This window comes from Pteropus alecto, unplaced genomic scaffold, assembly GCF_000325575.1.
Source record: "Pteropus alecto unplaced genomic scaffold, ASM32557v1 scaffold394, whole genome shotgun sequence".
NCBI lineage: Eukaryota > Metazoa > Chordata > Mammalia > Chiroptera > Pteropodidae > Pteropus > Pteropus alecto.
Window position 1 is genome coordinate 304,910 of NW_006436007.1, and position 13,551 is coordinate 318,460.

General features: G+C 47.6%; 1 protein-coding gene across 3 annotated transcripts in view; it reads left to right on the top strand.

Moving 5' to 3' along the window:
- Positions 1-11,590, top strand: part of SLC25A37 (solute carrier family 25 member 37) — a 34,891-nt gene extending 23,301 nt beyond the window's left edge. For 2 of the 3 annotated variants that reach the window (XM_006911757.2, XM_015589245.2), the window contains exons 2-4: positions 6,179-6,407; positions 8,426-8,482; positions 10,398-11,590. In XM_006911757.2, the coding sequence (XP_006911819.1) occupies positions 6,179-6,407; positions 8,426-8,482; positions 10,398-10,918 (807 nt within the window). In that variant the 3' untranslated portion in view covers positions 10,919-11,590. Of the gene's footprint in view, positions 1-6,178; positions 6,880-8,425; positions 8,483-10,397 lie in introns of all 3 variants that reach the window. The other variant, XM_015589246.2, reaches the window with a different exon arrangement.
- Positions 11,591-13,551: the final 1,961 nt, after the last annotated feature.

The window sequence follows — 13,551 nt, forward strand, 5'->3', positions numbered from 1 at the left end:
AGCAGGTGACAGAAACATTGGAGTGTGGCTGGTCTGTTCAGAAGGGCAAATGCGACTTTTCTGAAATTGGGTCCTGTGGGACATGAGTGAAAAGGCGGAATGGCCTCGATGGCTTTTCTCACATGTGTGAGCCACTTCCTCCCACACCCTCCCAGTCCCCTCCACCCCCGACATTAGGGCGACCTGGAAATCGAGGGGCATCTGGGGTTCCTAGAGGGGGACAGGGAAATTGACATGGACATGATTTAGCTGGAGTGGTGTTTCCACCACTCTCCTCTGTTCTCTGTATCGCTTTTCAGCCTGGTTTTCCCATGTGCTAGCCCTTCACTTGTCCTAAAATCCGTGGTTCTCAGCAGGGGCTTTTAGAACATCTTGGCCCGGAGCACCCTCGCACGGCCCTGCCACATGCTTCTGACATGTAATCATTTTATTGGGGGGAAGGCAGGGACATATTTTCAAGGGCTGGGCTGTGATCGTCGGAAGCACCCTGAGCAGTCCCATCTTCTGTGACGAGTGTAATGAGGGCCCAGGTTCAGAGTCAAAGCTGGCCGTTTTGAACTCGGAGTGCTGACAGCTTTACTGTGCGTGATTCTCCTGGATGTGGTTTGTGTACCTCCCAAGGATCCTAGAACGTGAGACAGGGCTTTCCAAACCCTTAGCGAGGTCCATGGCTTTATTGTGGAAGGCAGTCCTCTCCCCACAAAGCACTGTGCCAAAGATACCTCTTCCACCCAGCCTTGCTGTGATCCGTGGGTGGCAGCTCGGAGAGGGAGGCCCGTGTGGGAACGGGAGGTTGTGAGTGGGAGCTGGGATGTCACCAGAAGACTCCAGAGCAGCGGCACACAGTGCTGTGGTTGGGCCACGGGTGCGAATGGGAGAGGTGCCGGCCCCGTGGCTGAGAGTGAGGCTTGAGACCGTCGGTAGGGGGCAGGGGTTGGGCCCTGCAGTCTGGCTTAGACATTTTACTGTGGTTCGACTTAGCGACTGTCAGTGCTACTTGGCAACAGTGGGCAGACAGGATAGAATTAAACTTAACAATTTGATTTCTGATTCTGAGGTAGCTACTAGGTGGCAGATGCTAACGTGATTTGGCATTTTCCTAGCACTCGCTAAGTTCCCGAACCCTTGTTCTTTTCTCTAGGGGAAAAGCTTGGAACAGAGATTCCTGGCCAGCCTTCTGGAGCACAGCCCCGGACCCTTGGTGGGAGTTGTACCCCTCGTTCGGTGTGCTGTGTGTTTGTGTATTCACACCAGGCACCGGGAGCCCCCGCCTCTGCCCCATCTCCCATCGCGCTCATCTTAGAGTAGGAGTGTGGCAGGTGCTTTTGAATGGATGAACGGCTGGATTTCACGTTATCTTCCCCCGGTCCTTTAAGTGCCACGTGTTTTTTTGGCATGGGAAGTTTTTTAGAGTATGACTCGTTTCTTATTTTTCAAGGTTGAGAAAAGAGGGTGGAGAAGCCCCAGCTGCGTTCAGGTCGGGGTGGGGAGGACGGTGGTCAAGTGAGGCTGCAGGGGCTTGGGCTGGGTGGGGCTGTCCTCTGCAGGATGCTCAGCGTGGCCTGAGGTCTCCCGCCAGGCTTGGCTTGCTCCCTTCGCTTTTCTTTTCTATCCTGGCCCAGGGCTCAGGGCCCAGATCCCAGATCCCAGATCCCAGATCCCAGATCCCAGATCCGTGCCTCCTTATCTGTGTGATCTTGGCCAAGTGGCTTTCCCGCTCTGCCCCAGTTTCCTCTCAGCAAAGGCAGGGGCTGAGCTAGCTGTGCTCTCTGCCCAGGTCCCCCTCGGCTCCCGTCATGTGATCCTGTGCGCTTACCTGGGACGGCACACATATTTTCCACTCTCTCCTCCCTCCTCCCCTCAATAAGAGGACAGGCCACCAAGGAAAGTTGGTCCTGTTTTGTCGTCTCAGGGGAGACTGGGAGTAAGGGGCTTGACCGCACATTCCATTCTGGCCAGTTCACTGATGTGGCACCCTCCTATAGCCTCATCATCCTAGAGCCGGAGGAGACTTGCTCAGGTCACACACTGAGTGGCAGAACCAGGCCAGAGACCCAGGTCTTCTGGTTTCTGGGCTAAGGCACTTTTCTTCATCCTGCCCCTTTGAGAGTGGACAGCAGTTATGCAGTTATGCAGTGGGTGTTGACTAAAGAGACAACACACAAACGAGAGCTCCTCCTGCTTATTTGCCACTCTCCTTCTCAGGGGGCGCCTTCCAGACTGCTCGTGCTGACCACTCTGCAGGGACAGGGGGGTCCTGATCCCTGGAGCTGATCGCTGCATTTCCTGCTTCCAGGGCCAGCTGGTGGCTACAGCTATATTTTCTCGTGTGTTCTGCGAGGTGGAACTGGTTATTCAGTGAGCCAGGCCTTCCCTTGCCAAAGACAAATGTTTCAGAAGTGCCATGTTAAACCAAGTTCAACAGGCTGCTTTCCTGAAGGACATCTGAGAGCCTTTAATATGCTGATGTGCATTATGAATTTCTAAGAGGGGAGAATTAAAATGCAGAGAGTGGGGATTTATTATAAGGAAATGAGAGAGCCATTCAGCGAGGCCTTAAGCAGGAACTGAAACCCAGGACAGGAAAGGTGATCTGTGAAATTCTGTCTCGGTTTTTTTTTTTTTGGTTTTTTTTTTTTTTTAGTCGTTTGTTTTTGTTGCATTTTTAAAATTTCTTCCCTCTCTCCATGCATCCTACTTCATTCAGTTTCTTTTTCTTTCTCTCACCCTCATCCCCTGACTTTTTTTTTCAGTTGTGGCAAAATATATATAAGTCACATGTACTATCTGAACCGTTTTTAAGTGTACAGTTCAGTGGTCTTAAATTAAGTACGTTCACGTTGTTGAGCTACTGTCACCACCTGCCACCCGTGAAAGTCTACAAGTTGCAAAACTGAAACTGTGTCTGCATTAAACAGTTACTTTCCTCTCCCTCTCCCCTCAGCCCTTGGCAGCCACCATTCTACTTTCTGTTTCTATGGTTTGACTACTCTAGGTACCTCTTATAAGTGGACTCATACAGTATCTGTCCTTTTGTGTCAGGCTTGTTTTATTTAACATCGTGTCTTCAAGGTTCATCCATGTTGTAGCATGTGTCAGAATGGCCTTCCTTTTTAAGGCTGAATAAGATTCCATTGTATGTTTATACCACATTTTGCTTATCCATCCGTCCATCCATTGATGAACCCTCGGGTTGTTTCTACCCACCCCTGACTTTTTTTCTCTGGTCCACAGGTAGATAGAAAATGCCCAGCTCTGTTGTGCATTTTATAGGCAGAGTCACTGGGGAGGAAAAAGAGAGACTAAACTGATTATGTCCTTTCCGGTTCCAGCCTCTTCCGCCTTACTTCTTACGTGGCCGCCTCCAGTCTGTCTCAGCCTCTCTTTTGAGGAAGCTCCCACGACCGTAATGGTGCAGCTTGGTCCCTCCTGGTCTTCCCTCTGAGCTCCTTTCGGCTCCCTCGATGGTCCTCATCATTCTCTCCTTATCTCACACTTTCCTTGTTTCCCCATCGACTTTTCCTCTCTGTATCCTGGTGCCCAGCCCTGAGCGGGTGCTCTCTGCTGGCAGGTTGGAGAAATGAAGGACCTGCAGGACTAAAAAGGCTTTGTTCCCAAACCTGGCCACTGTGGTCTTTCCTGGGTGCTCTGTGCTCATGAGCCGTTTCCCTCTGTTTGAGCCACGTCTCATTAAATATGGCCTGCCCTTTTGTAGACCACCCCTCGAGAACAGAGAAGTCCACTGAGTGTGGAGACAAAGATGTTCTCTTTACCTTAGGAAGGTGATGTGTTTTGGTTCATAATATTTACCCTTCCCATTGCCTCACCCCTAATTTAAAAAGGTGGTGGTGGTGGGGGAGGGTGATGAGAGATCAGTCCGAGATTTCCCCTGTAAGTATGTGAGAATCTTTGTAAGAGAAAGACCCACCTGAGGCCTTCACGTACATAAAGGCAGGGAGCAGAGGGGATGGTCACTGTTGACTGCCCGTCCATACCAGGTGTTTCCCACCATTATCTCAGTCTGCCAACGGCTCTCTGGGGGATTATTTCATGCCCCCAAATTAAGGAACCTGCTCGAAACCCCAGAGCTAGAAATCAGATGGATGGCGCTGGCCTGATTGTCTCTAAAGCCTTGGTACCGTGTGCCCCACTGCGTCCCACCTATGCCCTCTTCGCACACACTGCCCTTCCCCCAACGTCCCCTCCCCTCCATCACATAACCAGGGGTGACTGTCATACTGCCAAGTCTGGATGGAGGTCCTTATTACAAAGTGCTAGGACTGGGAGGGGCCTTTATTTAGTGGTTTTCCAAACTGAGTGATGATGGAGGCTGGCAAGTCCAAAGTCTGCAGAGTAAGCTGGCTGGAGACCCAGGGAAGAATTGATGTGACAGCTGAATTCCAAAGACTGTGGAGGAAGATGTCCTTCTTCCTTGGGAGACATCAGTATTTTTTTCTTCAGGCCTTCAACTGATTAGATGAGGCCCACCCACACTAGGGAGGGTAATCTGCATTCCTTAAAATCTACTGATTAAAACGTTAATCTCATCTTTAAAAAATGCCTTCCCAGCAACTCCTAGACTATGTCGGACCGTATTTGGTACCAGTGGGAGTACCACAGCCTCCCTGGAAGATGAACCATCACATCTATTCAAGTGCCTGGGTAGCACGATGCCACTGACAGAGATAGGGAAAGCTGGGTCTCTGCCTCAAGGAGGCAAGACAACACATATGAAGAAATTAAGAACAAGACCTTTTATACTTAAGTGCTACTTTATAAAGACAGAACGTCAGAAGTATTTGGAGAAAATGAAGGAGGTGAGGTCCGGAAGGGTTCTGGGAGTTCCCCCATGAGCATTTTCATTGCAGACATTTTTGTTGCACAACTGATTGGCCGTAAGGCAATTTCAGGGTAAAAGATAAAATATCTAGTTGACAGTCTGGGTTACATTTGGCAGTCTTGATGTATTTAAGCTAGTTGTCAGTTTGGTTTTATTCCTCCTTTTACAAAGTTTTCACAGTGCTCCCATTTTTAAATAAATCTTAGCTCTTCTCATAGTCATATCCAGTGATGAGCAGACATGGTGGTCTTAAGACAGTGGATGGTGACACTTACATAAAAAGTGGTTTGCAGAACTGTGTGTACAGCCAGATTGCATCATATGCTAGAAAAGGATCACATATTAATTTGCAAATCCTTCAGTGACCACAGTCAGCCCTCCCACCCGTCGACACCAAAAGTTTACCAAACTATGCAAATATAAAAGAGGTCACTACTAATTCACAAGAATCTTTTAGAGCATTATCGATTCTTTAGTTGGAAACTGATACCTCCCTTAACGAAGGAAGAAATTGTAGCAAAAAAGGAAAAGAGTGATGCCAAACGAGGAAACACAACCGAATAAATGTATCATACTTTGAAGACAATGTATTTTCATTTTATTGCACTAAAGTATTTTTAATTTCTCATGTTAGACTATGTCCTTTTTAATGTCTGTCTTTTATTTTTCATTATTTTATCTTTTATGGAGAAATTGCCTTATGGCCAATTAGTTGTTCAGGAACAATGCTTGTGGCAAAGCTCTTTATAGTAAACAAGCTTATGGCGGAAATACTGGACACAGGCTCGGGGGTTCTGGGGACATTTCAGGGTAGGAGCTGAATGGGAGCTTCTAGAACACGGAGGTCTCGGATATATGAGGACACAGAAGACTTTAGAACCAGAGTGGGAACTTCAGGATAATAATAATACTTTTCTTTGACTAGGTCTGTGAGTTTATTGAGGGGCTTCACATTGTTTTATTTGATGCTCACAAGAACCCTAGTTGCTGTTGTTGTTGTTGTTTTCAATTAAGGGTCCGGAGGCCCAGAGAGGTAAAGGGATTCATCACAGGTCACAGAGCTTGCCAGTGGCAGGGCATGTCTTCCTGCTCCAAATCCTGCCCCTCATCCTTCCCTCCTTTTGCCGAGTATAAGGAAATCCATGTAAATGTGTGTATGTCAGGGGAGTGGAGAAGGGAGAGGGGAGAGTTGAGTGCACTGGGAAAGAATTGCTTTCTTCACCACGAAATTTTGTGAAACTGTGAAAATGGGCTTTTTTCTCTCACTCTCTCTGGGTCTTCCCTCTTTACCATCCTCATTAATGCTCACTCTTTTCTTGGTTTCTCACCCTCTTCCAGACACGAATGCAGAGTTTGAATCCGGATCCCAAAGCCCAGTACACAAGCGTCTACGGAGCCCTCAAGAAAATCGTGCGGACTGAAGGCTTCTGGAGGCCCTTGCGAGGCCTCAATGTGATGATGATGGGCGCAGGGCCAGCCCACGCCATGTATTTTGCCTGCTATGAGAACATGAAAAGGACTTTAAATGCCGTTTTCCACCACCAAGGAAACAGCCACCTAGCCAATGGTATTTGAAAGCGTTTGTCTGGAGTTAGAAAATTCTGTCCTTCGACAGAGCCTTCCCCAGGGTTCTTCTCCCTGTGACCCAGCAGCCTGACGCCTCGTCTCTGCCACGCTTGCTTATGAATAAAGAACTCTAGAGCTGTGTGTGCACACACACCCAAACATACGCATACACACACACATGCTTTTTTTATGTTCCCCTCCGCTTTCTGAAGCCTGGGGAATCGGTGACAGAGGTGTTTCAGTTTTCATTGTTGTGTGGGTTTTTCTTTTTTGTTGTTGTTTTTGTTTTTTTTTTTAAACATTCAAAAACAATTAATGATCAGATCTAGGGGGGAAAAAAAACCCTGAATAGGAACAAAACTTTTGAATACTGGATTCAAAAAAAAAAAGTTATCCGGACAGCTTCTTTGAGACTATTTAAAAACTGGTTCAACAGGTCTCTACAACGGCAAGATCTAACTAAGCTTTAAAAGGTCAAGAAGTTTTATGGCTGACGAAGGATTTGCTCCAGCACAGATGGCCTTTCCCACCTTAAGCCTCTGGGGATTTGGGAATTTCACCCCCATTCTTTTCCGTTTGTCTGAGTTGCATCTCCCTGCGATCAAGGGCTGAAATAGTTTTCTTTTGTTGTTTTGAGAGAATGGGACGGGACGGGACAGGGCGGGGCGGGAAAGGGGGTTGGGGCTTGAGTTTGGCGGGCAGCTTTTCCGTAGACACGTCTTACCAGGCCTGGCTGAGCGGTTATTTTCGCCTCTTCTGTGGGTTCGGCTTTTGGTGGTTTTTGTTTGGGTATGGAATGGGACTGTGGATAGCGGCCTACGGTGTACTTATTTTAACAAATTAATTATTCCACAGTGGAGAGGTAGATGTGACCAGCAACAACTTTCTTTCCTTCTCTTTTTGTTCTCAGAACCAAAAAGCATCCCTTCCACCAGCAAACCTTGATTGTAATAACTGCACCTGGCTGGTTTGAAGATGTTTGTTTTGCGTTTTAAAAATTGGCCATTAATTGCATTTACCGAGGTGGTCGCTATAAGCCCTCATTTTGTTGAAACTGCGTATGTGATGGTTTAGCTCCTTGGTCACTAATCCCCTTGACAGCGGTTTGATGGAATCCAATTTTTGCCAAGTTCTGCCCAGCACTGTTACTGCTTCCCTGGGGTGTGTGTGCTGTGGGTCCACGTTGACCTTTCTGGGGATAATCATAAGTGTATGTGTGAAGGAGGGAGGTGGAAGTCTATGCATTTCCGAAGCCTCATCCTGGTGTCCCTGTCATTCCTACAACCTTCCAGCTGTAATCTTAATTGCTGGGCATGTTACCCGCAGAGGGAAGAAACCCAAAGCCAAAAATAAAATCCTAGGCCTAAATCAGGCTTTCGAAGTTCCTGGTTCTTGAAGCCAGGTGAGAGCCTCCTATAGGGTCAGCTGTCTCCAAGACAAGTCATATCTTTGCAAATTAACCTTGAAAATCTTCTAGGTGCAGATATTCCTGGGTGTCCGCTTCCCATGCCTGTTTTTTTTTTTTTTTTTTTTTTAATACCTAGATTTTATTAAGGAATTTTCTTAAAGATTTCTCTTCTGGCATTTTCCCTCCTCTCAGCCAAATGCATGGTATCATTCCCTCTGATTGCCCCAGTGTACAGACAGAGTGAGTTCATCTGTAGACAGAGGTGAGGGACAAGCAAGAATTAAAACGTAAACAGTGGAAAAAGTCAACGACGTGATGGGTTTCTGGATACTGTCCAGCGTTAGCAGGTATAGCCTTGAACCAGAGTTGACTACAAGAGAGAAAATTAGGTTTCTGCGAGATGAACATGTGGGTGACTGTGCCTGTGTTACTTTATCCAGTATTTTCATGATCACTTTAGAGTTTTAAGAGTCAACGCTCATTTGGGTGGAGTTCACAGTGAATTTCGCTTCTCAGAAAGCTGTACCCAGGGTTCCGTCTGATTTTAGGCTCCAGGAACTTCCTCAGAACTCCTGGTCCCGGAGGGTAATTTTCTGGAGTTTGTTTTGCAGGGATAGCTGGGAGTATGGCCACCCTGCTCCACGATGCAGTAATGAATCCAGCAGAAGGTAATGTTTCATGGCCCCAGGGAATGGCAGCAGGGGATGTCAAAGGGGCTGGAAAAAAAGGTGTGGGGGGAAGGGGACACAAGCTGGGGCTAGGGGATTCCTGGCTCCCAGGCAGAATAGATTCTCCCAGGAGAATTCTTTACCATGTTATTAAAGGCCCAGAGAAGGGACATGAGCATTTGAGCTTTCGGTATTCCTGTTCTCTTAAATAGAGCTACTCAGAGTGTAACCCAGGGACCAGCAGCCATCAGCATCTCCTGGGAGCATGAGAAATGCTAATTCTTAGGTCCCAGCCCAGGCCTACTAAACTAGAATCTGGGGATAGGGGCTGGGAATTTCGTTTTAACAAGCGCTCCTGGTGATTCCTTTGTATGCTTTTGCACTATAAAAGCTGTGTGCACATGTGCGCGCGCGCGCACACACACACAAGCACGCACACACTCTCACTCTCACATTCCTCTGGCCCTTGTTTACCTTTATCAGCCCTAGACAAATTTAGGAAGAATCTGTCAAAGACCTTTCATGAGGGCTTACGTTCAATTTTCTTTTTTAAAAGGAATTCGAAGTTATGATGGAAAATTTCAAACGTTTGCAAATGTAGTGGCAAGAGTATTATGAACCCCCATGTGTGCATCACTCTTTATATGAACATTTGGCCATTTCGTTGTAGCTGTCCCCTCCTACCTCAGCTCTTTTTTTTTTTTCTTTTGAATTTTGGGAGCATTAGAAAACAGTTCTCAGTAGAGCAGACGTGAGTTCTGTCAGCTTTTTCTGTGTCTTAGCGTCCTTAGCCGGCTGGGTCTGAGTAGCGAGGCACTCTGGCACCTCGTGGTGGGCCTGCTTTCAGCTGAGTTGAAAGTCTATGACATGAGGGCCTTTCTCCCCCTGCGCCCCCCGCCCCCATCTGAAAATGATAGGGAGAATTGGAGGGAACATTTAAAGTCTAGTCTTGCAAGTTTGTCTGTTTTTGTTTTTAAGGTTAAACTTTCTGATTTGCTCTCGGCTGCCTCCCATGCCCTAGCAGACAGGGGACTTGTTTTGTCCTTCAGTGACCTGATGGGTCAGATTGGGAGGTGGGCTTCACTTTTTGTGTTCAAGGCGATATATACAGGGACCTGGTCAGTTTTAGCCCATGTCAGCTGGGCAAGAATTTTGTTTTTATTTTTCAGAGGAGAAAACAAAATGAGGTTTCACTCTCTCCTCTTCTTCTTGACATTATATTGATTTAAGGACTTTATTTCTTTCGAAGTAAAGAAAAGCACACAGTATGTGTTCATTTTGGCAATGTGTGGGGCTGATGACAACTCTAAGTCTAAGGGACCGTAATTGGCCCTCATTTGCCTCATGTCTTTTGAACCACCAGTTACTTTTATATGAACAAAGCCAGGGTCTTCATTGGAGGTTGTCACTGAACTTGGGCTGATATATTTCTAGCGTCTATTCCAAGAATACTGTGACACAGAAGCTAATGACACTTCAGAGGTACAGACCATAGAAGAAAAGATGGGACACGCATCCAGGAGATATTTTGGGATGGAGGAAGGCAGAGGGGTTGGAGAAAGATTTAGATTTCTGGCGGGTGTGATGCCCTAGGCAGTCAGGATCTGGGGGTCAGATCAGGGAATCCAGTCTGAAGTGGTGGCCTGATTTAGGGACCACCTTAAGATTCAGGCCAGAGAAACTTCAAGAAATAGCCACTTCCTGGCACTGGGTCGGGATTGCCCGGAGCTGGCCCTCTGTGGTCTCAGGCTAGGGCTGTGTGTGTGTGCTAGCTGTGACCTGTTACCAGCGTGTCTAAACTTGCTTGTTTCTCTTTATGGCTTGGCTTTCCCTTCCACTCCGACCTGGGGTGGGGCCAAACCAACCAACTGCCCACTGACTGGCCGTCTGTTGTGCCCTGCGGCTCCGACGACAGTTGTGAAGCAGCGCATGCAGATGTACAACTCACCACACCGGTCGGCCCTCAGCTGCATCCGGACAGTGTGGAGGACCGAGGGCTTGGGGGCCTTCTACCGGAGTTACACCACGCAGCTGACCATGAACATTCCCTTCCAGTCCATCCACTTCATCACCTATGAGTTCCTGCAGGAGCAGGTCAACCCTCACCGGGGCTACAACCCGTGGTCCCACATCATCTCCGGAGGGCTGGCTGGGGCCCTTGCCGCGGCCGCCACCACCCCCCTGGACGTCTGTAAGACCCTCCTCAACACTCAGGAGAACATGGCCCTCAGCCTGGCCAACATCAGCGGCCGGCTGTCGGGCATGGCCAACGCGTTCCGGATGGTGTACCAGCTCAATGGCCTGCCCGGCTACTTTAAGGGCATACAAGCCCGCATCGTCTACCAGATGCCTTCCACTGCCATTTCCTGGTCTGTCTACGAGTTTTTCAAGTACTTTCTCACCAAGCACAAGCTGGAGAATCGAACGCCATACTAAAGGAATAGGCTGTGGGCAGTGATTCCAGAATCTTTTATTTTTAAAAGGCTTTCTCTGCCTGCTTCCATTCCCTTGCCCTGACACCACGATTATTTTCACAAGGTGTTTGCGGGATGGGCCTGCGGCTCCCTGACACCTTAGAGAGGAGAGGATGGGACAGCCGCTTACCAGAAGGCCGTCCGCAGGGACATCCGAAGTGGTGGTAGGTGGGGAAAGGCTTTGGAAGGGGAGCAAGAAATGGCTTTTTCTCTTCCTTCCCTGAGAGGAATGTGGCTTTTCTGCTTCACCGTGGCAGATCCCTCCCCTAGAATTGTAGATCACACAGGAGGGAAGAAAATGTGCAGTGACCGAAAACATTAAAGGAAAAAAAAAAAGTATGTAAAAGTTCCAGTACACAGTATAAAATAGATGGATAATGTTTATCCTTTATTTTTCTACATAGAGGTTTTTGGATTTGTGTGTGTGCCTATGTGTGTGTGTGAATAAGTGTGACAGCTTGGATTACAAAGCTGTCTTGTTTTTGTTTTTTAAATAGAGGGCTGAATTCTTCCATTGGATTAAGTAAAAGGCACCAAAGTAATAAATTGCTAGATGTGGCCTAAAATTGTGTTGAGCCCCCAGATGGAAGTTTCACTTGAATGTAAAATAATAAATATAAGTTTATATTTTGAATTTCTCTTTTAATGGGGGAAAAAAGGTATGTTGAAAAAAAAATCAAAGTAATGATATGTATCTTCCAGCTACTTTATTTTTTTCTTTTATTCAGTCAGTCACTTTCATGTGCCTTTTGTCTTTGTCTTCTCTTAAAATCCCAGGACCAAAGATCTGGCCCTGGAGGTTTTTTCTTGCTGTGCGCATGCCCACGTGCCGGGCGACAGGATCGCTCACCCTGGAGGACAGTGGTCCCCAGCAGAGTTCGATGAATAGACCTGTACTGAGACCATCTCCTTCCCTGGTTATAAGTGACATGAATGTACGCCTCCCTGGGCCAGCACTTGGGGAAAAAAAAAACCCTCGAAACCACATCTGGCTACTTGTTGGCCAGGCAATTGGGATAAACCCTACCATTATCTTAGGACTTCATCCTGCATCCACCTTTCAGCTCAGGCTCTTCAGGTTACTTGTCTGTGTGTGTTTTGACTAAATCTGATATCCTGTTTCTCTGTGCAGTTTTAGACATTTTAAAAAACAGCAAGTGTATCTATGACACTTGTCTATCCCCCGTCACAAGCTTCTCACTGCACAGTGACAGAAGCCAGGCCCTCTAGCCAGGGCTCAGCTGCTGAAGCAAGGCCCGGACCCTCATGCATGAGTCAGGACGCTTCTGGAGACATCTTCAGCCTTACTAGGGCTACGTCAGCTGAGCACACGAGGCCTGCCTTGTTTTCTGAAATGGTGCATCTGAGCCAGATTATCACTAAGAGAAAATAAATGAAAGCCCGTTTCCTCTAGCCACACATCTCCATTGGCTGCCAGACCCCTCTCCAAGAGAAGACCGACGGCTTCACAGTTTCCTTTCAGAGCTCATCTTTTAACATGAGCAGAAAGCGCGTGTGTACTTTCATTCCTGTGGGCCTGGTCCCAACCTTTGCCCTTCGCCCTTCACCCTTCATCTTGGGCACAGTCAGTGGCGAGCATCTCTCCGAGGCTCAGAGCCAGGCTCCTGTAAATTCCTGGGAAGAAATAGGGTGGCACTAAGACAATCTTCATCTTGGGACCCGGCATGCAGTGCCTCTGGGAGTCTCAGGTCGGGCAGGAGAGCCCCACATCAGGCAGCTCCCACGTGTGCCTCACGAGCAGAGATTTGCTCCTGGGCTCGGGGCTTGGCTTTTGGCCTGTCCCACCTCGGGATTAAGTCCCCAGTGGGAACCAGTTGTGGCAAGCGTCTGTCCCACTCGGGATACAAAAACCAGTGGAGACCATGCTGCTGTGGGAAGAGTTTACATCCCTCTATACATAACCTATGTTAGTGTTAAATTCTGCGAATGGAAAAACTAAGCTGAATTCTGAAATAATTTTCCAGCCACTCCTTTAGTCCACTTACTATTTGCCACACTGCTGCAAAATGTTCTTTATTTCTTACAGGATTTTGTTTTTTATATTATTCTGAAAAGAAGCTGCTCACTTCCTTGGAAAACTCCTTTGGGTGGGGGAGATGCAAGAAGCAGAGGTAGGGAGTGTGTTTCAGAACTCTGGTCCCAGAGTCAGGAGGTCTGATCCTAGTTCTCTGAATGTGTAGATAGATCCACTGGGAATGAGGGTGACGCCATCCATCTTGCCTTCCTCACTGGGTCTTCCTGAGGCTGAATGAGCACCAAATAGATATAAGTGATCATTAATTTTGTGGGAATTAATTTAACCCCCTCGTCCTGAGCTCCAAAGTTTATACTGTTGCCCCGTGCAGACTTCAATCCAGTTGTTGATTGTGATTGACATTATGAAGTACTAAATAGGAAAATGTTTCTCCCCACCCCAGAGCCCCAGTGTTGACTGACTTAATATAATCAGGACATGTACTGAGTCATTAGTGTCTTTGGAGTGACATCTGTAGCCAGGCAATGCCGCTCGAGTACAATAATAACAGCGAGTGTGTGCACGCGCACGTATGCCTGTGTGTGTGTGCTCTTCTGCTC